This window comes from Echeneis naucrates, chromosome 12 (genome assembly GCF_900963305.1).
Source record: "Echeneis naucrates chromosome 12, fEcheNa1.1, whole genome shotgun sequence".
In the NCBI taxonomy this organism is placed as follows: Eukaryota; Metazoa; Chordata; class Actinopteri; order Carangiformes; family Echeneidae; genus Echeneis; species Echeneis naucrates.
The window spans coordinates 6,764,812-6,790,063 of NC_042522.1; the positions used below are offsets into that span (position 1 = coordinate 6,764,812).

At 40.7% G+C, this 25,252-nt stretch overlaps 1 protein-coding gene across 5 annotated transcripts in view; it reads left to right on the plus strand.

Annotated features, from left to right (window-relative positions):
* The first annotated feature begins 3,501 nt into the window (after positions 1-3,501).
* The window catches only part of epha5 (EPH receptor A5), a 47,565-nt gene continuing 25,814 nt past the window's right edge, over positions 3,502-25,252 (plus strand). For 3 of the 5 annotated variants that reach the window (XM_029516597.1, XM_029516595.1, XM_029516598.1), the window contains exons 1-3: positions 3,502-3,561; positions 11,497-12,217; positions 25,072-25,227. In XM_029516597.1, the coding sequence (XP_029372457.1) occupies positions 3,523-3,561; positions 11,497-12,217; positions 25,072-25,227 (916 nt within the window). In that variant the 5' untranslated portion in view covers positions 3,502-3,522. The remainder of the gene's footprint in view (positions 3,562-11,496; positions 12,218-25,071; positions 25,228-25,252) is intronic. The other 2 variants (XM_029516596.1, XM_029516599.1) reach the window with 2 other exon arrangements.

Genomic DNA, 25,252 nt, shown 5'->3' on the forward strand with positions numbered 1-25,252 from the left:
GTCATTTCAGGGAGAATTATATCGGCAATCGCCAAACTGAAAATCCACTTACTCCTCAACATGTTGGGAGTGTGTGAAATAATGTCACTGCAGGACTTTAAATCCCTCCATTCAGTCAGTGATGCTGACTTTTAATAATAAGTTGTGTAGATCATTGTCACAGCTGAGCAGTAACTTGTAAGGTGGTTTGATCCTTAGAGAGAGTTAAAGAGGTAACACATCCCTTATGATCTAGTTCAGCATCACTTATCTCTTCTTTATGGCCTAATTAGTTGTCTAATCGCGTCCTAAGGACATCTTTTATTATTCTCTGTAGAGCAGTGGAGACAGTAAGACTAGAGTATGTGTGCGGAGGATTTGTACACTCAGTGTGCGTCTCAGTTACTGAACTCGCTCTCACTTCTTATTTTCTTCTGCTTCCGTCACCCTCTCATTGCAGAACGTCTCTCCTGTTCATGGTGAAGCAGGTTGATACGAGGATCACATGGTTTTTTTTACGACGCGTCTTATCACAGACTGTGCGACTGGAAAGATTACACTCAACAGCTGGTTTAAGACTCCGAACAATATTTATGAGATTACATTTTGGGATGATTATTCAATGGAATAATGTTGCATTTGAGGAAGTAAGTCGCCGGTCGCTCAGAAACGCAGGAAGAAGCACTTTAACACCGAAATAGTTGAACTCTTCAGGGTGAAGTCAGCGAAGCGCACGTGTTAGCTTTTGCCAACCTGGTCCATGATTATTTATTAAACCTGAGGGATGATACAAGATCTAATTATTTGGAGCATTTAGCACACACTCATGCTCCTTTTTAATTCATCAGGTCCTGCACTGGGGAAAGGGGTTGACATATCCAATCCCTGAATTTCTCCTCAGTAAAAAGTGTCAAATTCACTTCTGTCGTCATCCAAAAAAGTAGGTTAGCAGTTATCTGCATAGAAATGTTACATGCAAAGAGGATTTTGCGAGAAAACTAAAGCATTAAATGATTTTTGGAATGATTTCTAATATGCATGAACAAATATTTTTGATTGCCACGTATTAAGTGGAATTACATTATATCCCAATATTTGCCAGCTTGACCAGACTACGTTGGGCAGAGTTCTATGCACTTTTAACTGCCCAAAGAACGTAGAATATTTTTAACAATTTTTATTTTTCACTCCACTTAAGTAAACAAAAGACTGATACCTTACCTCTTAACTGAATATATAAGTGGAGGAGCCCCAAAACCTCTGAATGAAGTTACTGATGGTAGTTGGACAAGATCGCATGTGCCAGATGGGAATTATTTTTATGGAGACCAGCCTGAACAGTCTCAACTGAAGTAACTGTCTGAAATGCATGGATCTCATAGGCTGCTCAGCTGTTATTGAAGTTCTCAGAATATTTATCTTTATTGGCTCATCAGCAAATGGAAAATTCCCAGCAATGGTATTCCGTGATGTACCACAAAGGTCATTTCAGAGTTTCTGTCTAATTGGGGCTGAAATTTTGGCTGTAAAAGCTACAAACGCTCAGTGATCTGGCTGTTGGACCATCACTTGGATCTTTGGCAAGTTTGAAACTAAGATAAGCTTTTGGAGTCTGAGCAGTTCCTCAGTCAGATGTCCTTCACGACTGCTGTGTGTTATTAATTATCCATTTTTGTAGTTCGGAGTCACATTTTTGGATGAAACTTTCACTGCCGACTGAATCTTCTATAGCCGCCGGTCTCAATATTTTCACAAACTTTCTTTTCCACAGTCAAATGCAGAATAAACACACAAGCACAGATTATACATGGCTTCAATTATATTAATCCTCAAATGTAAATCTCTTAATCGTTTGCATGACAGCTAAAAAGTCCGGTGGTATTCCAGCAAATTTTTCAGTTTGACTTTTTTATTGTTTTGAGTTCACAATGTGTCGGGCAGAAAACAAGTCAAACATTATCATTGACACGATAAAGAAAACTGAACTCTGGCCTGAACATAAGCTGACTCGTGTTTATGGCCATGCATGTCATGTCCTGGCAAACGCATTTAAATGTGTTCAACTTCTAGCCATGAGATAGATATACCACACCCATGTGTTTTACTGCATGCAGTGTCTGTGAAAGTGCTGTGTTGGAATTGTTCACTGAATGCAAACCTTAATCTGAATGTCATGTCGATGTTGTAAGGACTCGTGTTATGAACCGGACTAAAGCTGATTTAAGACAGCAAAGGAAACGCTGCAGCTTAGATGCATTCACTGCTTGGACCTTTTCAAAATCTAATATATACTATCAGAGTGAAAACAGCTTCTGTGAAGTCGCTCACTGAAGACGTTTGTGGCTTCTTCTTTGTCAAAAAGCAGTCGGGCACACTGATAGAGAAGATGAGACAAGATTCACAAGGCTACACTGCCACCGCTGCTGCTCAAGAATATGGAAACATGTTCTAAGTGCAGTGGTCAGGTAATTGCACTTGACAGCTTTCAGCTGAGATGCTCAGAGAGGAAGATTCTAATGGATGAGTTTGAGTCGAGAGCTGTGTTCAGCCCCATGGCCAGAGAAAACCTCTTAGATGAACACCTGACTTAAAACGTAAAATACTTTTAACTTCCACTTAAATCTTACAAATTCAGAATTAAAGAATTTAGGGGTGGATTGATGATTTGTTTCCATTATTTCATTTTTCAGTTAAATTTTTTTGCTTTATTTTAAATATATCCCGAAAAACATTGCATTAGAGTTTTATTTCTACTCACATCACACCTTGATGGTACTGTGATGTTGAATAACAGTATGTCAGATGATATCAAGGTAACTACACTGACAGCACTGAGTTGTCAGTCATTGCAAACCCACACTTTGGTAAAAACTGGAATTGAAATGCATTTTTTTCTGCCCTGGAGAGGCGGATTCCTACAGGAAGCGGCACAGACAATCAGAAACTACCTGGAAAAGTTGAGCTGCCCTCAATAATATGAAAAGGGGAACAGGTTGGCAGATTCCAGGACAGTGTTTGGTCACAAAAAATAACAATAGTAAAATGCAAATCCCTCTCTGGTGCTGAACCATTGTCTCTAATATCTCTGCCTGAGTAACATCTGGATGCGGAGTCTCCACATGAGCAGCTGTGTTGTATAGCTATAAAAACTTCCATCTTTGCTGCCAATTGGATAATGTATGTTTTAGTGCACACATTGAGAATAATCAATCCATTTTTTGTCTTATACTCGAAAAATGTATTTTAGGAGGCGGAGTGATGTGCCATTGCACCTCACTGCTTCTGACTGAAGTGAAATAATCCTCAGTTCACAAAACCCATTTGAATCTACACATTAAGCCTTTATGATGCACCTGGAGCAAACGTGGACCTTCATCTGTTAATAGTTTTATCTTGAACAGGTCACATGAATAAACCTCTAGGATTTAGTGATTAAAATTTTGAGTTGTGCCATTTCTCAAATTTGATGAATTAATTAATTTGGACTGACTTTTTTTTTTTTTTTTTTTTAAACCAGTGAACCTGCTGGATTCCCGCTCTGTGATGGGAGACCTAGGATGGGTGGCCTACCCTAAGAATGGGGTAAGTAGGTTTATTGCTTAGATGTATAGACCTGCTCTCATGTCCTTTCTTTCTTTTCTTTTTTTTTTTTTTTTTTTTTTTCACTCAAATGTATTACGTGACTTTTCAGACTGTTGACCCAAAAAAATGTCTGCACAATGTATTAAATATCTTGTATCGGAAAAATTCTTTAAACCCAGCTACTAATCAGAAAAAAAAAAAAAAATTAAGTAACCAAAGGAGTCAGTAACCCAAAACGTAAAACTAAACATGTGTCCATCTGAAATGAATGAGCAGCTATAGCTATTGAGCATATTTGTCTTTGCCTAAGAGGCAAACTCACAGTGTCTGGGAATGACAGAGAGATATCAGTGGTGCAGGTACTTCATTTGTTTTATCAAGGTTAAAGGTCATTTCATTTCCAAGAACTCTCAGTTCATTATCAGCATAAATTGAATTCATGAATAAGACATTGAAAGTCACCATGGAATATATTATTCTCAAGCCAGGAACTGGTTACCCATTTCCAAGTATTCCCAGGGCAATGGCTAATTAGAGAATGACTTACTAGAGTTGGAAAATAGTTATTTCATGGAATTATAGTGTATTGTAATGGAAAAAAGTGGTGTTTAAAAACAATTAATAATCCTCTCTATAGAGTTTTAAAACTCCTCTCGGGAGACAGTTCACACCCCAATCTGTCACCTTTCTTTGGAGAAATTGTATTCCCTAACTTCAATGGGCCCGATAGCACAGAGGAATTCATCTCTGCATCCATTCGAGCCGCATGTAAAAATCCCTCAAATAGTCACAACTCCTGTTGGTGAACATGAAGCTACATACGCCGGACCAATAGTGCTGACTTTAGCGCTTTCTCAGCCGCGGGTATTCAAATCACAGCCCACTGAGCCCACTCTGTGGCTGTATGTAGATGGGAGAGATAGTGCTGACAAAAGCAGCCGTGTTCGCAATCATATTAATGAAGATGTGATTATGGGGTGTGTGTGGTTTCGACAATGAAACTGCATAAATAACTGTACTCAGGGCAGACTGACGGGGAGAAAATGAAGGCTCTCATTAAGGTGCTCCATCTTAGTAGACATTTTTTTTTTTTTTGCTGGTCTACAGTTTCAGGTGATTTAATTTCTTTCTTCTTTTTTTTTCTCCTCTCTATTTAACTTGTTGTCTGACACTAAATTGACGAACCCATCAGCTAAAATGAATAATCTATTCCCTGTTTGACATTTGGCAACAGAAGTTACCCATGTTGGAAATTGGAATTCTTATCATGTTCTCTAATTATACAAAAGTGTCCAATCTGCAGCACACTCTTGCACCTTCTGCAAACATTCACACTTGGCAGCAGCAATCTATTGTTGCTAAATAAGATATTGAAGGGTTTTATTTTGTTTCATGCTCCAGATGGTTTTTTTAGGGTTAGTTTATTCCCATGTCCCATGTTTTCCCCTCCTCCCTTCAGTCCCCATCATCAGCTCTCTTCTTACTTTTTTCTGGCTCAGCTCTCATCTGTGTTCCTCCCATCCTTCCATGCCCTCCAAATATTTGTTTGACTCCGTGCTCCTTTTCACTCTTGTCGTCTGAATGTATTTTTAAATTTTATCTTGCCATTCTCTCTCCATTACTGTGGGTGCATTTTCCAAAGTGTTCATATGCATCCAAAGTTCCCTGAACTTGTTTCAGCTGGATGAGGATGGGTGGTCAAATGGGTTAAATGTGTGAAATTGAAATGTTTACATGACGATAACACTACAGAATAGCTTAAAACTAAGGACAGATTTTTTTGAGAAACTTGTATATTTTAATTTCATTGAAAGTTTTTCTGTTTATTTGAGGTAAAATCCTTCAACTTCAGTGTTTAGAGGCAAGTCTCCCTCTCTTCTTTATGAACACAGCACTCGATAAACTGAAATTACAAAGTTTTTCAGAAGCACCTTTGCTAAAATCTGATTTTCTCAAAGAAATTTGAACATCTTAATATCTTTGATGGAGGTGTGTTGAAAAGTGCTTGGGCCTCTCAAGACCTTTACCACAGGTACTTAAAACAGTCCTCACAAAGATAGATAGAGCCCTAGGTTATTCTCTCTCATATCATATTCTACACAAAAAGGAGAAAAAATATAAAGCAAAAGTGAAAAGTTTAATCACACTTTCCAAGTCCTACAGCAAATCTATTTACAAAACATATTTTCAAAATGTTAAGAAATTGCAATCTATTAAACGAATCTGTCTGCTATGAAGCTGCCATCAGGCATTCATTAGATTTATTAATATTTGGCATCTTTGATGTGTCAAGGGATGTCATCATTCAATCCTTAAGGGCATGAAAAATATGTCTCCAATATATTTTGCTGCTATTATAGCTTTCATAAATGTTACCAGCACTCTCCAGTAGTGTAAAATCTAATCTTTAGGTGACCGGCTAGAAGGTTACTCTGGTAACATGGAGGGAGATGTTGTGTGAGTCAGAGAGCTGTGGAGAACCGCAGACAGTCACCGTGACAGGCCAAGACTGACACAGACGCTTAGAAAGAAGAAACCCGACTTCCTGTGACCTCAGGAACAATACTCCTGTCTCCTCCTCTTTTGAAGTAGAGGAGTGAAAACTACTGATGAAGGTAGGGGGAAAAAAAGAAAGAAGGCAAATGGGGGAGTCAAGAAGACAAAGATAAATTGGAGAAAGAGACAAGGGAGAGGAGACAGTGTGTGGCATTTAAAGTGTCTCTGGAGCATAATTACTTTTTGTCTCCTCCCCATGTCTCACTGTGGGGGTCTGACAGCAGCAGAGCAGATGAGCTTGATGAGGGTGTTGGGATGGAGGCAGAAAAATAGATCGAAATACCTGAAGACAGACCTCAATGCAATTAATCAACACTTGCAAACAGCCAGAGTATTGGACATTATTAAAAAAATGTTTTTGCCCAGCACAACAAATGTAAAGTTGGCTAAAGTAATCTAGAACCCGGTTTTTGAGTAATGTTACAAAGCATTTATCTGGTATTTAAAATGGCATCATCAGTATTTCAGTTCATTAATGAAAGTTTGCATCATTAGAATTTATGCTAGTTCAGTATAAAGACTTGTGGATGAACATGAGATTAAAAAAAAAAAAAAAGCCTGGAGGAATTTTGGTTCTCTACCCATTATGACTGTTTGGCTGTCAACTCTTTTGTCATCTAATACCTGCATCACTTTCTGATGTCACTGCATCAGGAGGCGTGCTGGTAGGTTGGCCCCGATCATATCACATCAGATGGATTATTCTAAAGGGACAAGAATAAAGCAAGAAAAGCCAGGAGGGAAGGTGTCATCAAAAGCATAAATCTCTAAAGTTGGATTACTTTGCTGTCAAATCCATCTGTCCCTATTAGCTCCCAACATTCTGTTGAATCCATGAGCCTTTTTAATGTTCTTCTTATCTGAACATTAATGGCCAACGGTTACTGGGTCTCTAATGGCCCTGACACACTAAGCCACAGCCACAAAGAAGCCAGCGCTGACAAAAACTGGCTGACGAAAACCTCACTGTCGCTCTGCGTCACTTCAGTTCTTCAGTGTAAACTTAAATCAGAAGGAAGCACAAAGACTGCAGCTGATGGCTGACATGCACTTCCCTCTGAGGCTGCGAGATGAAGTATGAAAGAAGAAAATCCCTTGACTTGGAATGGCAGAAAGACCCCACCAAATTCCCATCACAGAATCTCAGCCAGCCCAAACATGCACTATGTAGTTAAGTTTAATTTTGAGATAGTTATATAAATTGCGATCATTATGCCTCCTTATGGTGGAGGAACTGTTTTAGGTTGTCCAGTGTATTGAGTAAAGTGTAACTGGCAGATTCCATCAGCTCTGTACAGTAATGTACCTTTCTCACACTGTGAAATGATGCCAGTGCATGAAGAGAAACCAAAAAAAAAAAAGAAGGGGGCTAAAATAATAAATTATATAAATTGATGGAATCAGTGTTCCACCAGGCTGATCAGCCAGTTCAAGAGTGCTGTTTCCTCAGAGGCCAATCTGTTTCAGCATGTCACCTGCCCGACGATAAGGGCAAGCAAGCAGAAAAAGGTGCTGAACACACTGCAAAAACTCTGCATGGTGGTCCGGCACAGACGCTCAACAATGGCTCCGTGACAGCTAACAGTTGGCTCAGTGTGTCAGAGCTCTAAACTATCTGTCCCTAATAAGGGAGGGGAGCGACTGTTTGAACAGTCGAAGGAGATGTTTGCTCAGAGATTTGTTGTGTCACAGCTCTTGGGCTGTTCAGCGGATCCTCTGCTTCACCATTGGATCATTATCGTGCCATGAAGACAGCAAACACAGGGAGCGGTAAGAGAGGTAGAGTGGTCGTGTGTTGGAACTTAACTAGGAGAAATCAGGGACAAAGATGAAGAAGAATGAAACTTCAAGTGGAACGAGGGGAGATGGAGAAGTGGGGGAAGTGGTCGAACAGTGTTTCTGGGTTAGACTTAAGATTGGATAATTAAAGGAAGAATGGAGGACACAGAAAATGATGATGATAGACATGGATGAAATGAAAAGGCAGAGGGATGAGGCATGAGAAGAGGGTTGTTAGAGTGGATGAGATGGTGGAAGAAATGGGGGGGAGCGGTGTGGGTTGGGGGAGGGGTCTGGCTTGTATGGTTGAGAAGGACAGATCTATTACAGTGTCATGACAGTCAGTGGTAATGGGGGGTAATAATGAGTTGCAGACAGCTTTATAGACTTGGAGCCAGGAGGGCACTCAGCACAGCCACAGGGGGTCTGCTGACGGATGTGGAGCGTGGACTGGTGAGCAGAACCGCTCACACAACAGTCTACAAAACAAATGCACACTAATAAGAAGCTAGGAGCATGCCAGTAGGTATTGTTTGGTGTAAGGAGCAAAGTGGAAGAAGGGCAGAAGGCAGAGAAGAGTTAAGGGTAAAGGGCTGTCAGACTGTGTTGGCTTTTTCAGACAACGGCATCAGATGCAGTCGTCCGGTCATGGTGCCAAGACATTCGGATAGTTTGGGATTCTGTGCCGCGGTGTTGAGATTCAGTCCTCTACAAACACTCTAATACGCAGGGTCAGGGTCATTCAAAGCTTCGGGAGACATGTATTTAAAAACCACAAGAGAACCAGCTCATTTTGAAAACAATGTCCTGATTTCTCAAGATAATTCCCTCTCAATAAACTCTCAAGAAACTTTGACAGGAGTGGTTCCAATAAACTGTGCACAGAAATGGGGATTTTCTGAGTAAAATATGTTGTTTTAAGGAAAGACATCAGAGAGAAATCGCAATTCTATTCAGAAACTTAAGCAGGCAATTACAATCATTAGGTGTATCCGCCTGTCTAAATATCCCAAGGGATAAGTGGGGAAAAAGTCTTGCTTGGACTTGGAGGGAACTGACCCTTTAAGAAGAGGTTGTGTGACTTTTTAAAACAAATGGTGGTGAACTGCTTTACAGAATGAATGGGAGATAATGAGGCCAAGTAGAATCATAGTTAGTTTTACGGGTGGGCGTGACCCTGAGGTGTTGGTGTGTCAGTCTCAGCAATGTCTGACCTCTAAGGACCCTGCCATGTACTGGGCTCTGAGAGTCCATGAAATAGGAACCCTTAACTTCCTATAAAACCGTGCATGCTCAGTGGTGTCATCGTGGTGTAGCACTGGGAAAAAGAAACACAAGTGAAACGCAAATCAAAGACCTTTATTTCATACATCAGTCAGTGCCATTTTAAAATAAAGCCTCGGGCACATCAGGCAAATTAGGACAACATTTTTGTCAAGCGAAAAATTACATTTTATATACGGAATATATTTGCAAAGTAATGCTTTGTTTTTTCATGGTGAATCATTGTTTGATGACTCAAGGGTTGGCTTATGTATATGTCACGAGCCATTTCTGTTGCAAATCAATGGCAATATTAATGCAGTCAAGCTGCAGAGGGGGAACATTCCAGTGCCAACGATGGTGACCGCGCATCATCCACAGAAACTGAACTCATTTGGTTCCAAGCAAAACTGGAGAAGGTCATCTGCTCAACTCCCTACTGGGATAACAATAATGGTGCATGTGTGTGCGTGTGTCTGTGTGTGTATTAAGCTGTGTAAAGCTTAGAGCAGGCTGTTGGATCTGTGTGATCTAACCAGTAAGAGGCTTAATGTCTGCGCTGGGACTGACTGGGCTGGAGTCTGGGAGCGATAGGGATTCTCTCACAGGCGTACATACAGATAGATTTGTGTATCTGTACTTGTGAGGACCTTTCTCAATACATGCATTCACCCTGAACGTAATCCTAAATCTCACTATAAGCTTGTTTGAAACCTCAAACAAAGAATTGACGATGAACATGTCTTCACTTTCTAAAAATGTCTTTACACTCACACTTTTATTCAAACAGTCCAAAGTACATAGTTGAAAGCATGTGGCGCAAGTGCATGTTCACATCCCTTTTGCTGTTTTATTGGCAGAGAAGACAGCTTGTCTGCCAAGAACGTGATTTAAAAGGGTTGTCCTTTATATCCTAATCAATCACGGGAGTGTTTTGCACATAACATAGAATAATTGCAGATTGCAATTACAATTGTGCAATGTCTCACTCATGATGAAATTCTGTTTGTGGTCAGTTGATTGCAGTTTGTGAGTTACCAGTGGGCTCATTTCTGACACACACACACACACACACACACACACAGCAGCCCTATGTTTCCTGAGTAGCAAGGAAGGGCTGGGCAAAAAAAGTGTGCTGCACACAGATCTAAAAAGACACCACTGCACAAATAACACACAAACACAGGCTGAGAATGTCAGTTAACAACATTTAATAAATGCCCAAAAACTCTTGACGGAGCCAGGCAACAGACTGTATGATGATAATCATAAAACAAGTAACAAAACTAAAGCAGGGAGGGATAAGAAAGAAAAAAAATTTGAAAAAAGACAGATGGTCGCCAAGAAGGAGAAAAGTGAGGAAAGACAAAGACAGAAGGAGAACAGCAACAGCAAGAATTGATTAATAAGGGCTATTAAGCAATAACACCAGATCATAGTCTGGTCCCTCTGGCCATATTACAGTGACATGATGAAGCGCCTGTATTAGCCATGGGAGAATGCTAGTGATGCAGGTAATAGCCATGTCCCATGAGACTTGCAGAGTGAATTAATGTTGCTGTCTGACACACACACACACACACACACACACACACACACACACACACACACACACACACACACACAAAAGCATGGATGCAGATGCTCACATTCACACAAGCTTTGAACACTGAAGGAATCATTTACATATATGCACATACACACACTGAAAGGAACAGATGCACACACACACGTGCCTAATAGAGGAATGGCTCCACAACACACAAAGGTGACCACATCTGGAAGTGTATGCTAATTGTTTTTTCCCCTGACAAGGGCTAAACCCCTAATTTATGGTAAATGCATACATAATCCATAAAGCTAGCTCATTGTCACAGGAGATGAGGTGGAAGGGATGAGGATTATTCTATTATTCTTATTCTTATTTCCTTCCTATTTTTTTTCATGTTCTCAATTATTACATCTTGTCAATCAGCAGTGGTGGAGAGAGACAAAGTCCATTTCCTCCCGTACTTGACAATGTTCTATTTTATGCCACTTCATTCGTGCTCCTTCACGGCATTTCAAATTTTAATATTGAACTTTGAACACAACACAAACATATAATTGTATAAAAGTCCAAGCTTAAGCCAGCGTTTGTGAGCACTTTTCCTTAATTGATGAATTATTCTGTTCGAGGCTCAAAAATAATTGAAAGTTTATCTGATTCATTTTCGGATAAATTATTTCCAGATCTGTCGGACTGGGGATCTGTCAAAGAGAAGTGATCCTGTTGTCTTTTCCCTCCCCTTTAATTAATCTGTCTTTTTTTTTTATATATATATATATATACCTCAGTGGGAGGAGATCGGTGAAGTAGATGAGGACTACGCCCCCATCCACACCTACCAAGTGTGCCGGGTCATGGAGCAGAACCAAAACAACTGGCTGCACACCAACTGGATCCTGACTGAGGGAGCGCAGCGGGTCTTTATTGAGCTCAAGTTCACCCTGAGAGACTGTAACAGCCTGCCTGGTGGGGTTGGCACCTGCAAGGAGACGTTTAACATGTATTACTATGAAACAAACGGGGACGAGGAGGAAATTGAGGACGGAGAGATGAGAGACGGGACAGGGATGACGGAGGAGGAAGACAGGTTGATGAAGGAAAGCAGGTACATCAAAATTGACACCATAGCAGCCGATGAGAGTTTCACAGAGTTGGACCTGGGGGACCGTGTGATGAAGCTCAACACTGAGGTTCGTGATTTAGGACCTCTGACCCGGAAAGGCTTCTATCTGGCATTTCAGGATTTGGGGGCCTGCATTGCTTTAGTCTCAGTGAGAGTTTTCTACAAGCGCTGCCCGTTTCTAGTGAAGAGTCTGGCTGAGTTCCCTGACACCATCCCAGGCTCAGAGGCTTCGCAGCTGGTGGAGGTTGTAGGACACTGCGTTAATAACTCCCTGCCTTTATACGAGCCTCCAAGGATGCATTGCAGCACAGAGGGCGAATGGCTGGTGCCTATCGGGAAGTGCGTATGCCAGCCAGGTTTTGAGGAAATCAACGGATCCTGTAAAGGTGAGATGGGAGAGTTTTGTGTTTGAATTTGATGCTGAAATATTAAATTACCTAGCAACAGTGAAAAACATTGATTCATTGGCAAGCAAACATTTGCTGCTTTTTGCTTTTTATATCGTTGTCCTGATTTCACATTTCTGCTCTTTTTAGAAGTTTGAGGACATTCATGTTTGCTCTTTTATTGGGTTAAACCCTGCATGTTTATTTTTTACTTTCAAATGTTTATTCTTAGTATTGTGTGCTAGAGTGTGCATGGATCTGTTTATTATTTTACTAAGAGTGATTTTTACTGTGTATGTGTGCGTGCGTGTGTGTGTTTCTCCCCAGCTTAGTGCAGGGTGTTCCCCTGAGACCTGCAGCACTTTGCTGCTCTCACACAGCCACTGTTCTGCTTCCCTCTCAAGCCCAAACATTCCCACTCCGACCTTAACTGCCATTTCCATGGGCACCGTGGGTCTCTCTAATTTTTTCTCCTTCACTCCAGTCCAATCATCCTCTGTGCTGTCTTAAAATTACTCAATCTTCAGCCTTGCACACTAGATTCTACTTGCGAAACCTGCCGCAGCCCGGAGTGGTGTGGCAGAATTTCAGAAAGAATTCCACGGCAAGGTTAAACTAGCTGCATGAATCTGTGCTACAGACTACTAAAATGTTCAATAATATGCTTCTAATCGAGTTTCATTCTCCAGTGATTCATTGCATTTCTGTGTGTTTCTGGTGTAGAAGAAGCATACATACAATGTCATTTCTGACCTTTTATGACACACACTGGAAACTGGCTTGAACATTTGAGGAAGTTGGTTAGCAGTGTGTAGGGCAGTAGTGCCATCACACAGCACCTCCATGAAAGCCATTAATAAACACTACCCCTTTTTGGACAATCAGTTCAGTCACTTCAATGTAACCAAAATGGTAAAACAGAGTTGCTATGGAAATAAATAAATAAATCTCTAGCTTTACCTCATCAGATGTGGAGTCTCTGTGGGGAGATCATTAGGAAATAGCTGTCAGTAGGTCACTGGCCTGCCTGGAGTCATACTGCAGCAGAGCGTGCAGTCACCCAGACTGTTACAGTACTGTGGCTTTCAAGACTCTAAAACACTGTTCAGCAACAGCACCTGGGAGCTCATTCTGCTGTCTATCAGCATTTTGTGTGATTTCGAAAAGGTAAGACTCAAAGGTTATTGCGTACGGCACGTGAGTGTGCCACTATATGAACATTGAACTCAGAAGGCACATGCATGTGATGTGTGCACATCGGAATATTACTCTGATTACCACTCATTTGATTTCTGCCCAGTTATGGCACGGATAATTGTGTTTTACAGACTTCTGCCTTTTGACTAATATGGTCACATCAGTTGGGTCAGCCGAAGTCTGCTCGAGAATATTAAGTACATTAGATGTGCAGTCACTTCATCCAGAAATAATTCACTCTTTTTGCTCGAGTTTTAATACGTCTTTTTCAAGCAAATAAATTTGTTTTTCAAATTCTGTTGCTTGTATGCTTAGAACTTTCCACATCATTGGCAATATTCAGATTTCCTCTCATCCTCAAACATGTGGAGAAATTAAGGAGAGGAGGAATGGGTCCTGTTTTGTCTCAACATCTTTCCCTAAGTGGTTAGTTATCAGGCAGATGCCAGTGTCACATTTGCGTTCCTGGGAAAAGTTCAGCTTCTTTTTGAGTCTGGTGCTGTGATGTTAGTTAGTAGAAGTTACAATATATGGATGCCTGCAGCTGGTATTATAGAACTTTATATTTAAAGGTGGTTGCCAGAGTGGAGCTTTGTATGGTTCAAAATGCAGTGCAAAGTAATGTTAGTAACTCTAGCTTAGCTACAGAGCTGAGGCCAACTCTTCTGTCACTGTCATTTTTTACATCATCTTCAGCTTGCTTATCAGTTTTGTGTTGAACATATGAATATAGGGAAATAAATCAATTTCATCAATTAAGTCGAATTTGTTTAGGATGATTGGCTTTTAATTAAAATCGGTTTTCTCTTTAACTTCTGCTGCCAAAGCTCTCCATGGGCTCCCATAGTTCAGAGTGGCTTGAGCTTGTCATTACCGGATGTGAGTCGTACAAGCGCAGGGATATTATGTCAGGTTTGCCATCTTGGACAACTATGTATGGCAACTCCACTTGGTAAAAACACAAAATAAGAAGGAAAAAAAAAACTCTTTTCATTTTGTCACTTTAACCCCCAGGGTATCCATCCATCCATCTTCTACCACTTTTCCATTTCCGGGTCGTTGGAGGTGCTGGAGCCAATCCCAGCCAACATTCCAGGCGAGGGGCCGGTTACACCCCGGACAGTTCATCACAGGGCTAACACACAAAGACAAACAGAGACAACTCACACTCAGACCTACGGACAATTTAAAGTCAGTTTAGTCAAACCCAAACATGATGTCTTTGGATGGTGGGAGGAAACCTACGCAGGGAGAACATGCAAACTCGAACCCGAACCCCTCCAGGGTATATAAATTAAAGGCAAAACTTGTTTTGAATTATTTATTTTTTATTATATTTTTTGTTTTAATTAGGAAAAATCTATTATAATCTATTACAATTTAAATTGCAAATTGATTTAGGTGTGGCAAAATCCAAGATTTTATTTATAAGCCCAGCCCTAGTTTGAGTGTCTGTCCTTTTTTGATGCTGACGATTTATATTGTATGGCTTGTCTTGCATTGGTATCCACTTTCATGGCATATAAGGTATTATGGTTTCACCTATTATGTTGTTGCCATGGCAATACATGTCCCATTATTTTGGGGAGTGGAGTTTCTGAGGGAACACTGAAGGGAGGAGTGTATTTGTTTTGCTGCTGAGTTCAAATATGAATAATCTTTCTCCAGAATAATACACTCTTTCTCTTTAATGAAGAAAAACTACTGGATGTTGTTTTTTTTTTTTTTTTTTTTTTTCCCCCCCTTTTCTCTTGTGGTTTCATATGCAGATGAGTGTTAAACCGACAGCTTTTGAAACGGTCTACAGAGAGAAACATGGCAGGGTTTCTCCCCTCAGCTTTGTAACCATATGTGTTCACTGCCTTAGCAAACACTTTTTTTCATGTGCCTTTCAGTCACTCACATTGGTGTTTGAAGTATTGAATTCTGTTTTGTAGATATTGAAAAACTTGCGTGGACACCATTCTGAGAGAAGCTATGTATTTAGCATCTTCTTTTTTGGGATGTGGTTCTGGTTGCTTTTCAATTGTGGAATGTCTGCCATGCTGGATTGGACAACCTATATTGCATGTAGTGGTTTAATTCTCCCCCATTATGTCTATTTTGCCCTCTTTGCGAATGTCAGTGCATTTTGAAAAAGAGTCAGAGCTGCTTTTAAAAAAGAGATGGAGCTTTGGTTATAACTAGATTCAGTTTGATAGCCTGTTCAGCCTCTTCAGTTGTGTTGTTTGTTTTAAGCTTGCTTGTCTGTCTGTCAACTGAATTAGTGGGTTGCGGGTCAGAGTATAGTACAATGTGTGTACATCAGTGTAAATGTTTGAGTCTGTTTGTATCCTGCCTGTACAGGCTGGGTGTGTTGCCTAGTAGAGCATGATTTAACACAGCCTTTGTGAATGTGGGACAGAACTCATTATGGACACCTCTTTCTCATCCTCTTTGTCTTTTTCTCTCTTTCTCTATATGGAGCTTTATCTCATTCTCACATCTGTACTTCTTGCTTCTTGCACCTTCTTTCTGTGTCTCATTTAAGCTTCCCCTGACTGCCTATCATTCATTGTGAACCCCGCTCCCCCCACCTCATGTTTTTCCAATGCTGCCAACTACATTAGCACTTTTTTTATCTTCTGCACTCCTGCCAGTCCCCCTCTCTCCTCTTCTCTTTCTTCCCCATCTTTAGAGATCTGTCCATCTTTTTCCATCAAAAATGCAGCACTGTTTTTTTTTTTTTGTTTGTTTGTTTTTTAACCCCCCCCTTTTATGCACACATCTCAAAAGTAACATGTATATCTATTTATGGAAAACGTTCAGCCTCAAGTTTATGATCAAAGTAATAGTGGTTTCCACAGCGGGGAAATTCTTCAGTAGCAAAAAAAAAAAAAAGACAGTACCTTGCATGTGCGGGAATGCCGGTAATAATATTGCTGGAATATGTGTTAATTTTTTCTTTCAAGTGTCGGTAGGACAGATAAAAAAAAAAAATCCCTTTAGAAGTAAATGTCTTTGTATTTTTGTCAGATGACATCTAAAGACTGCACGTGACTGTGTTGGATGTATTGATGTAGGCACATCTTTAACAGGGATAATTGGTAATGGCCTGCAGCTCTGTCAGCCCATCAAGACTGAAGAGAGGAGAGGGTTGAACAGATAGATGGAAGGATTGGAGGAGCACAGAAAGGGTAGATGGCCAAACAAAGCGATGCAAGATAAATTGAGGATTTCACGGCGCAGGAATGGAGGCCACAAAGACATGGAGATGGATGAGTGTTGTTTCTGGGGTGATGGGGATAGAGGAAGGATAACTGAGGATAGAAGTGGGCAGATGGATGGAGAGAGATGAGAATTGGGGGGGGGCGGGCTTTCAGATTGACTTCAGACTCACATATGAGACATAGGCTGAATGGAGCGCTGAAACAATGTCAGGGTTGAATGTTGTAATAAAAGGCTGAGAATTCTGGCACTTTGTATAAACTCACTTAACAGAATTAGCGGGTAGCACATACTGAGTATTGGGAAGGCTGTGCTGGTTTAATAAGGGAAATGGGTAATGATTGTTTTAAATTATGGGATTTTGGGATGAAATAGTGTCTTTTTAATGGAAAAATTACTAAATGAATCATTGAAATGAAATAAACCGAATGGGATGTTGCCTAGAATAAGAGTTCCTTGAATGGTGGCATAATGACTTTTGAGCTAAGTGTTGCGCTGTAATGATAGTAAAAGAGCTAAATGACAAACTGCTATGATGGAATAATGGAATAAAAACTGCATTCAATGTTGGAATAATGAAAAAAGGGCTAAATTGGACGTTGGAATGACAGGATAAGAGACGAATGCCATGTTGAGAAGATGAATTCAAGGCTGAAAGGATTGCTGAGATTGGCAGCTTTCAGGCAGGACTCATCACTGCGCTGAATTCACACGACAAAAGAGAAAAGGCTTGGAGGTGCAGGATGGGCAGCGAAGCCAAGGGAGGAGAGGAGGGGATGTGGGGGGAGGGGAGGGACGGGCAGAGATGTGCCAAAAAAATGACAGGAGATGAGCAGAAATGAGAACGAGGAAGACTGTTGGTATTATCAATTAAAAAAAAAAAAAAAAAAAAAAACGCTCGGAATGATAAAGTGCCACTCATTAGTGGAACAATACAAGCCGCGGAGCATTTCATTCAGCGAGTGCCGTCTAGTCAAAGTGTGTAATGGGTAGAGCTGGATTTCCCTTGACAATACTTTGTTTCGGTGCAAGGACTCCCCCCGACGTTCCCCTGTGTTTGCCTGCCTGTCAGACGTCACTGCAGCATATGTCAAACCCGATCTGGTCACGCCGGTGGTGCTGCCATCAGAAAGTGACTCACTGCAGTAGTAATGTGAGGAAGCTTTCTGCCATTTCACCCCCCTTGGGAATTATTGGGCTCACACTTTTCAGTGTGGGTGATGGCATTCTGACAAGGGTATTACAGCCGCTTGCAGAACACAGTGACACGTGTGATCGTGCCGTCATCTGCCAGTTCAGCACGATTATCCACGTGCGCTAACAAGGATCAGACTTCCGCAACTGTCTTGACTTTGGTTGGACTTATTCCTTCGATAATTTGCTCATTTGTGCTTTTATGTCATGTCAAAACTCTCTGTTTTGAGTAGTGACCCCCAAACATTATATTCACTAGAAAGAAAAACCTCTTTTTGCTTTTGATAGGAACCTTTTTTTATTGTCTCGCTAACCTTGAGCATCACTAACGCACCATTTGTTAGTCATTGTTGTACTAAAAATTACACTTTCCATTGCAATTTTTTTTTCTTACTTTTTCATTTATATATATAGCTCTACAACATTAGCCTTTTCCTTTTTATGTCTTTTCAAAATTTTACAGTTTGAGTTAAACCATGCTAACCCATATAAATAGATTTTTTATTTTTTTTTTACATTGCTGAATCGCTATGGAGACTAAATGGTGAATGATGGTGCAGAAAGTGGCAGGAAACCTTTCTGATTCCATCAATTCCTGAAATATGAATCAACCATTCATCTTTTTACCTCTTCAATAGGAAACTGCTGCAGTCCGCTCTCTCACTCTGTAGCGTCTGCATCTCTCTCTCACTATCATCATCCCCACCCCCTCTCCATCACCCCATCATCTCAACGTGGTGATGCTGTCATGACAACTAAAGTGCTTCCTGAGTGCTTGTTGGGTAAACTGACTTTCCCAGAAGTGCTTCCTCCATTTTAACTCCCCCCCACTAACGTGTGCACACTCATGCTTGTGTTTTTTTTTTTTTTTTTATACTTGTGAGGACCCTAAATGACACAGTGTGATGCCCTCTCAATTCCAGCCACAACCATCATAAATAGATTCATAACCCCTTTTACTGCCCTGAGCTGAACTTAAATCTGAGTCTGACTCATTCAAATCCTGCACCCTAAAACCTATTCCAGATCTTCCCAACCCTCTCAATGTCCCCACAGACATGTAAGTACAAGAAGACACACACAGACATGGACCCACACAGTCCTGCAGTTGGTGAAATATTCATAAAATGCTTCACTCAGGGCAGCATGGCAGCATAGTGGTTAACGCTGTTGCACCACAATAAGAATGTCCCAGGTTCGGTTCCCAGCCTGGGGCCTTTCTGTTTACATGTTCTCTTGCCTGCGTGGGTTTCCTCCGGTTACTCTGGTTTCCTCCCACCGTCCATGGACATCATGTTTGGCTTAACTTGTGACTCTAAATTGTCTGTAGGTCTGAATGTGACTGTGACTGGTTGTTGGTCTCTGTCTGTCTCTGTGTGTTGGCCCTGTGACTGGTGACCTGTCCAGGGTGTGCCTCACCCTCACCCAGTGTGAGCTGGGATTGGCTCCAGCACCCACTGCGACCTGGAAACAGATAAGCAGTAGAAAATGAATGAATGCTTCATTCAGCTTTCCATGAATCAAGTCATCATATGATGTGATAGGCTGGTAGTTATGGACCCTTATAATACATTGACGTCAGGTAATGATTTTCCCATATGGTGTGGTTTATCAAGGAATAGCAGTGTTGTGACAGGGATGTATTGTTGTTGTTTTTTTTTTTTTTTTACTCTATCTTTACTTTACTTTACTACTAGAGAAACCCTGAAAAATGCGATGTCAACCCTTAAAATTTCTTTAAATTAACAAATGAACCGATATTTTCTTATAACTCCATTTTTGGAATCTAAATTCATACAGTGGGGAAAATAAAAGACAACGGCTCATAAATGTTTTGTGTACTTTATTTATTTTTTACTATTATTCAAATGGTTTAGAAGAAATTTTATTAGATTCACAACCAATTTCATGCACAATCACTTCATGTGCCCTCCTCTACCTTTAGCTGAGATCATGTGTCTCAGGAGTATTGTAATAGCACTGGGATCTTGACCCCTGGCACACCCAATTTGTGGATGTTTGCTTTTTTTGTCACTGTTGTTCGTATATGGCTAAGGACTCTTTTTTTTTTTTTTTTTTCTTTTTTTTTTTTTAGTAAATTAGTGTCAACTAAGTGCTGAATAGTAATACAACATTTGGTCGGGTGTTATGGTTATTCACTAGGTTGAATCATTTCCCATCACATCTGGTCAGCATAACTTAACACTTGATCTATCATTATGATGTATTGCTCATGTCTAATTTCCCCCTTAGACTTTCACTGGTTCAATATATTGGTTTATAAAGGACCAGTGTCGTGACCTTCTTGAACTGTTGGTTTCTGCTTGTGGTCTGATTGTGAGAATAAATGGCTGCTAGACAATGACCTCCTCTGTCATCCAGCAGACAGGAAAAGCCCATTCACTTCATTGTATATTATTATGGTATTATCATCTGACTTTGTTTGTGTTCACATACAAGTATACACAAATATGAGCTATTCCTCGGCACAAAAGCTGCACATGCACACCATGCCAGAGGCATGCACACAAATACAATAATGCAAAAATAATACTTGAAATACTTGAGACCCTCATGCATCCGTGCACACACACTCACAAAGCAGACGCGCACACAGACACACACACAGACAGTCTATTTATGTTCCTTAGGTCAGTGGCTCACTGTGGGACAAATACAGGAACAGGATATTTACCTTGTTTCCTTGGCTGGTTTATTAGTTCACAATGGTATCTTTTAACAACTCAGCCATAGTACTGAAATTCAACTGCAGGGTTTTTTGTGTTTGTTCTGTCAAAGTTTACTTTCATGTCAATCCTGCTGAATCTGTGTACAGTTGGAAGAGTGGCAGGAAAGGTGAAAATGCAAGTGGCTGTCAGTTGGGATGAAGCATTTGGCCTCTTGTTCCTCTAATGTCTGAATTCCGACATTCCACTAAAGCGATAATGTGTGTAGGATATTTATTTGATAGTGGAATTAGCTGGAAATGTCCCTTTACTTTTAAATGAATGACTTGCACTTAAAATTAAATTTGATCAATCTCATTGTATATCGGCGTATATACTGTCTCAATAACTACTGAAAAAAAATCTCAACGGTGGCTTTATACAAAGCCAATGAGCATAGTGCAGTTAGCCACCCCCCACACACACACCTGAAAAAGAGTATGAATCTCTCATACTGCCTTAATCGTTTACTCCCTTTAATCCCACCAAATGATAGCTAGTCATATAAATCAACATGTTCAGAGTGAAATGTTTCCACTTAAAGAGGATGCTCATTAAGAAGCATCAGCGGATACCACTGGATCCTTAATTGCCTGGGATGCCTGTGTGTGATGCATATTAATTACGTATTAACCTCATACAAACACACGCACACAATTGCATACGGGCACATTAGTGTGTATTGCATATTAATTACCTCTTACCCTTTGTGCTGTGCATTAAGAGCTGCGTGGCATCAGGAAGACAGCTTGCCCAAGGGCAATGCACATGCAATCTCTCGCACACACACACACAGCTAATGCCACCAACAGCGTCTATTCAGGTTGCATTCACAATGAGGAGTGAGCCATTTCAGTCAGCCAGCCATGACCATAACTAATCTCGCCACAGGAGTGTATGTGTGTGTCTGTGTGTAATCGGTTATAACGATACATTCATGAGTGGATGTGTCCCTTCGAGACAATTAAACCATTAAAGCACCTGATCCTGAGATCCACATCTGACCAAGTACCTGTCCTTCTCTGACGAGCATCAAATGAGACATATTATAAAGATTCAGTATTAAGTTAAATGTCGAAAATAGTCTCTGAAACTACATTTACAGAAATGCAATGTAGCTCCAAACTAACCTGTAAACCGTCTTGTTTTCTTAATTCCATGTATGTTAATGTAACGTCTTTGCCATTGACCATATGAAATGATCCCTAGGTTTATCATGTAGTGTGTAAAGGTCAAATAAAAGCAATGCTCATTAAAGCCCAAGTACAAAAAAGGTTGGCATTTAAGTGGCATTCAGTCAGTTTGCATGTATTTTCATTCTTCTCCTTAAAGCCACATCGTGGACTGTAACGCTGCCCCCGAGCTGTAGTTTGCTTTATGATTTCAGACTGAACATACATTTTCATTTACTCTCTGTGGCATTTTAATTGCTTTGTCCCAGTTTCAGCCTTCAGTTGGCCATCCTGACCTTCAAAGCCCCTTCCATTAACATGTGGTGATACCCTTCGACATATAATTAAGCAACAAAAAAAAAAATCCAGCATGATATCACTCAGCCATCATTTACAGTCAGGCTGCCGTGTTATATCCAACATGACATGCATGTAGTTAATTTCCAGACATGTTCTGTTTGCTTTTCCTGTTGAGCATGGATGTAGAACATGGGGCATTGATAATCTATTTACCCTAAATGGAAATGAGCTCGTCTTGATGATAATAAATACCTTACCGTCTACTCTCTCAGCGTTTATTAGTCAACTGGAATTGACTTGCATCAAAGTCGCATGCAATGGATTATTCTTATTTTTTTTCACACACCAATTTCCTCATTTTAATTACAAATATTTATTTATCATTCTCATCATCATCAGAAACCAGAGGGAAGCCATTTCCATTTACTATTTTAATTTAATCAAAACGCTTAATCTAATCTGACATCGCATTTTGTCTGAATGTCTACCACTGTATGCAAATGTATGTTGGCTTCCTTACTGTCCATCTTTCTTTCTGTCGAAGAGCATCGTAACCCCTCCCACCAAAAAAACAAACAAACAAAAACAAAAAAACCCAGATGAGCATGTGAGTGAACTTTAACAGATATGTACTCCAAGTTTGGGTAGGTAAAATAGAAAAGTTGAGTTCCTCAGCAGTGACAGCTTGCAATAACCGTGGCCAACAGACACAAAACAGAAAACCAGAAAAACAGAGAGAAATTATATATACGCACACTCAAAATTTGATCAACAGGAAGTCATTACATTACAGTACTGTGCCAATGCCATACTGCTTGATTGACAGGTGATCTTTGGGGAGCGCAGCACAGGCCCACCAGGCGGTGAGATCTCAGCACCAAAAATAAAAAGATAAAAAGAAAGATAGATAAATAAATAAAGGTAACCATAGTTACACTACCACGATATCTGAACATTGTATCTAAAGTTATTAATTTACACATGCAGTGCATCACTTTCCGCTCTGCTCTTCTCTGCTGTACCTCACTCTGCACATTTGTGCCTGTGTGTCAGTGCGTGTGAAAAGAGCAGCCACCACATTTTTATTGATTTGACCACGGCGGTTTGGAGGATGAAGTCAAGGAGAGCTAGACGCCAGACAACAGCAATAAATCTGTATGCAGCCATAAATGTGTGTTTGGGCGTGAAGCAGACAAAGGCTCAGGTGTGTCCTACTGCCCTGAATGCTGAACCCACATGTCCAATGAAATAAGACAGTGGTCCATTACATAACATTTAATCCACCGCATCAGTGCAATCGGTATGGGTCCTATTTTTTTTTTTACATGTATCCCTTTGTGACCAAAGTGAAGTAACATTATGAAATGCTGAAAAGAAAAGCATTTCTTTGATATCCAAGTTAGATAAACCCTTAGAGCCTTTGCTCTGTTCATGCGACCATGAATTATGTCATCAGATGTTACAGTCTGATCAGTCAAAACTAGGCCAGATTCATGAATGCCTAAAAAGCATCTTCAGCCCTGAGCTCAAAATTAGGTGGCATAACTGTGGCATCCTACATGCCAAGCACATAGCTTCCTGTGTGTGTGTGTGTGTGTGTGTGTGTGTGTGTGTGTGTGTGTGTGGGGGGGGGGGGGGGGGGGGGGGGGGGTGCAGAGGTGAGACAGAGCGATCCAGGACAGAGGGAGAATTTTTCAGGCCTAATGTTCCATGACAACAGGCCAAGGTTCCGTCAAGGTGAATCAGAGCCACCACCACCTAACGCCTGAAACACACAAACACACACACACACACACACACACACACACACTCCCCATCACCTCCTTTGTTTCATCCTCTCTCCTCATCTCCCCTCATAAACTTTCCTTTCTTCCTCCCTTTTCTTGCGTTATCTCTTTTTTTCTTCCCATAATTTCCACTCTCCTTGTTATTTATCACCCCATCCTCTTAGGTGAACTTTAATTAAACAGTTTCAGTCACAGCTGCAGTCTGAATGGGCGTTACCACGGCCAAATCAAGGAGCAGTAGGTGAAACAGTGTCAAACATTAGAGCTCTTTCTTTTGTTCTATAGTCCTCCCTCTGGTATCCTCAACTCCGTTCCCCCACATCATTTGTCTCCTCTTGGAAACATCAGGCAATGAAACAGAAATTTGGATAATGATTTCATAATAAATGAAACTGTGCTTACAAAGTCCAATTGGAATTTTATCTTCCATTACGTGTGTTTGTGTCTGAATGTAACAGCAAATTCAAGATGAAAATGATGACGTGACAAGTGAGTGATTGGTTGGCTTTGGGCTGCAGCCATGGCGACGGGGGTTGATGATGTATTCCCGGGCGTTAACATTCTGACTGTGTCACCCTCAGGTCTACCTGCCCCGCTTAGATCAGCCATCTGAGGCTGCGTTTCAATGTGGGGAAGAGACATTACGTCTGTTTCCGGGCTTGTCCTATTTGTTTGTTTGTACTGATGCACATATGGGGCTTGGTGGGTACAATATTTTGCAGCAGATGCAAGTGCGAACTCTCAATCAGGTGCTGGTTACAGATCACTGATATGAACTGAGCACTGACTATGACTAAAAGGATGGAAATAAGGAAACCCCACAAGAGGGAGAAATAAGCTTTTTTTTTTTCTTTTTAAAGATAAGAAAACATGAAAAACAGAGCATGGTTGTATAGGACGGATAAAAGAACAATTCTGAGAAGAAATGAGACTTAAAAAAAAAAATCTGGCAAAAATAAAAAAACTTGGCAATAAATGCTTTTTTTTTTTTTTTTTAACTCTGCAACTACAGTAGTATCTCTGATGAAGAACCTAAAAACAGCTGCAACTGCCCAGAGAGATTTTTCTACTGCTGTGATGTTGACCTCCTTTTTTTTTTTTTTTTAAGGGAAATAACCACGCTGTCCTGCTTTTTTCTCTCCCCCACTTTTTTTTGCTTTTCTCTCCCCATGACTCTCTTCCCTTTCCTGTCTCTATGTCTACTTTTATCATCTCATCTCTTAACAACACTCCCCCTCGCCATCCCTCGCACCCTCTGTCCCATCTCACAGTCTGCAAAATGGGGTTTTACCGCTCGCTGCTGGACTCCTTGGCCTGCAGTAAATGCCCCCCCCACAGTGTCGCCAGGCAGACGGGAGCGACTTCGTGCAGCTGTGAGGATGGATACTACAAGATTGACTCCGATCCTCCCAATATGGCCTGCACACGTGAGGACACAACTTTTTTTTCTTT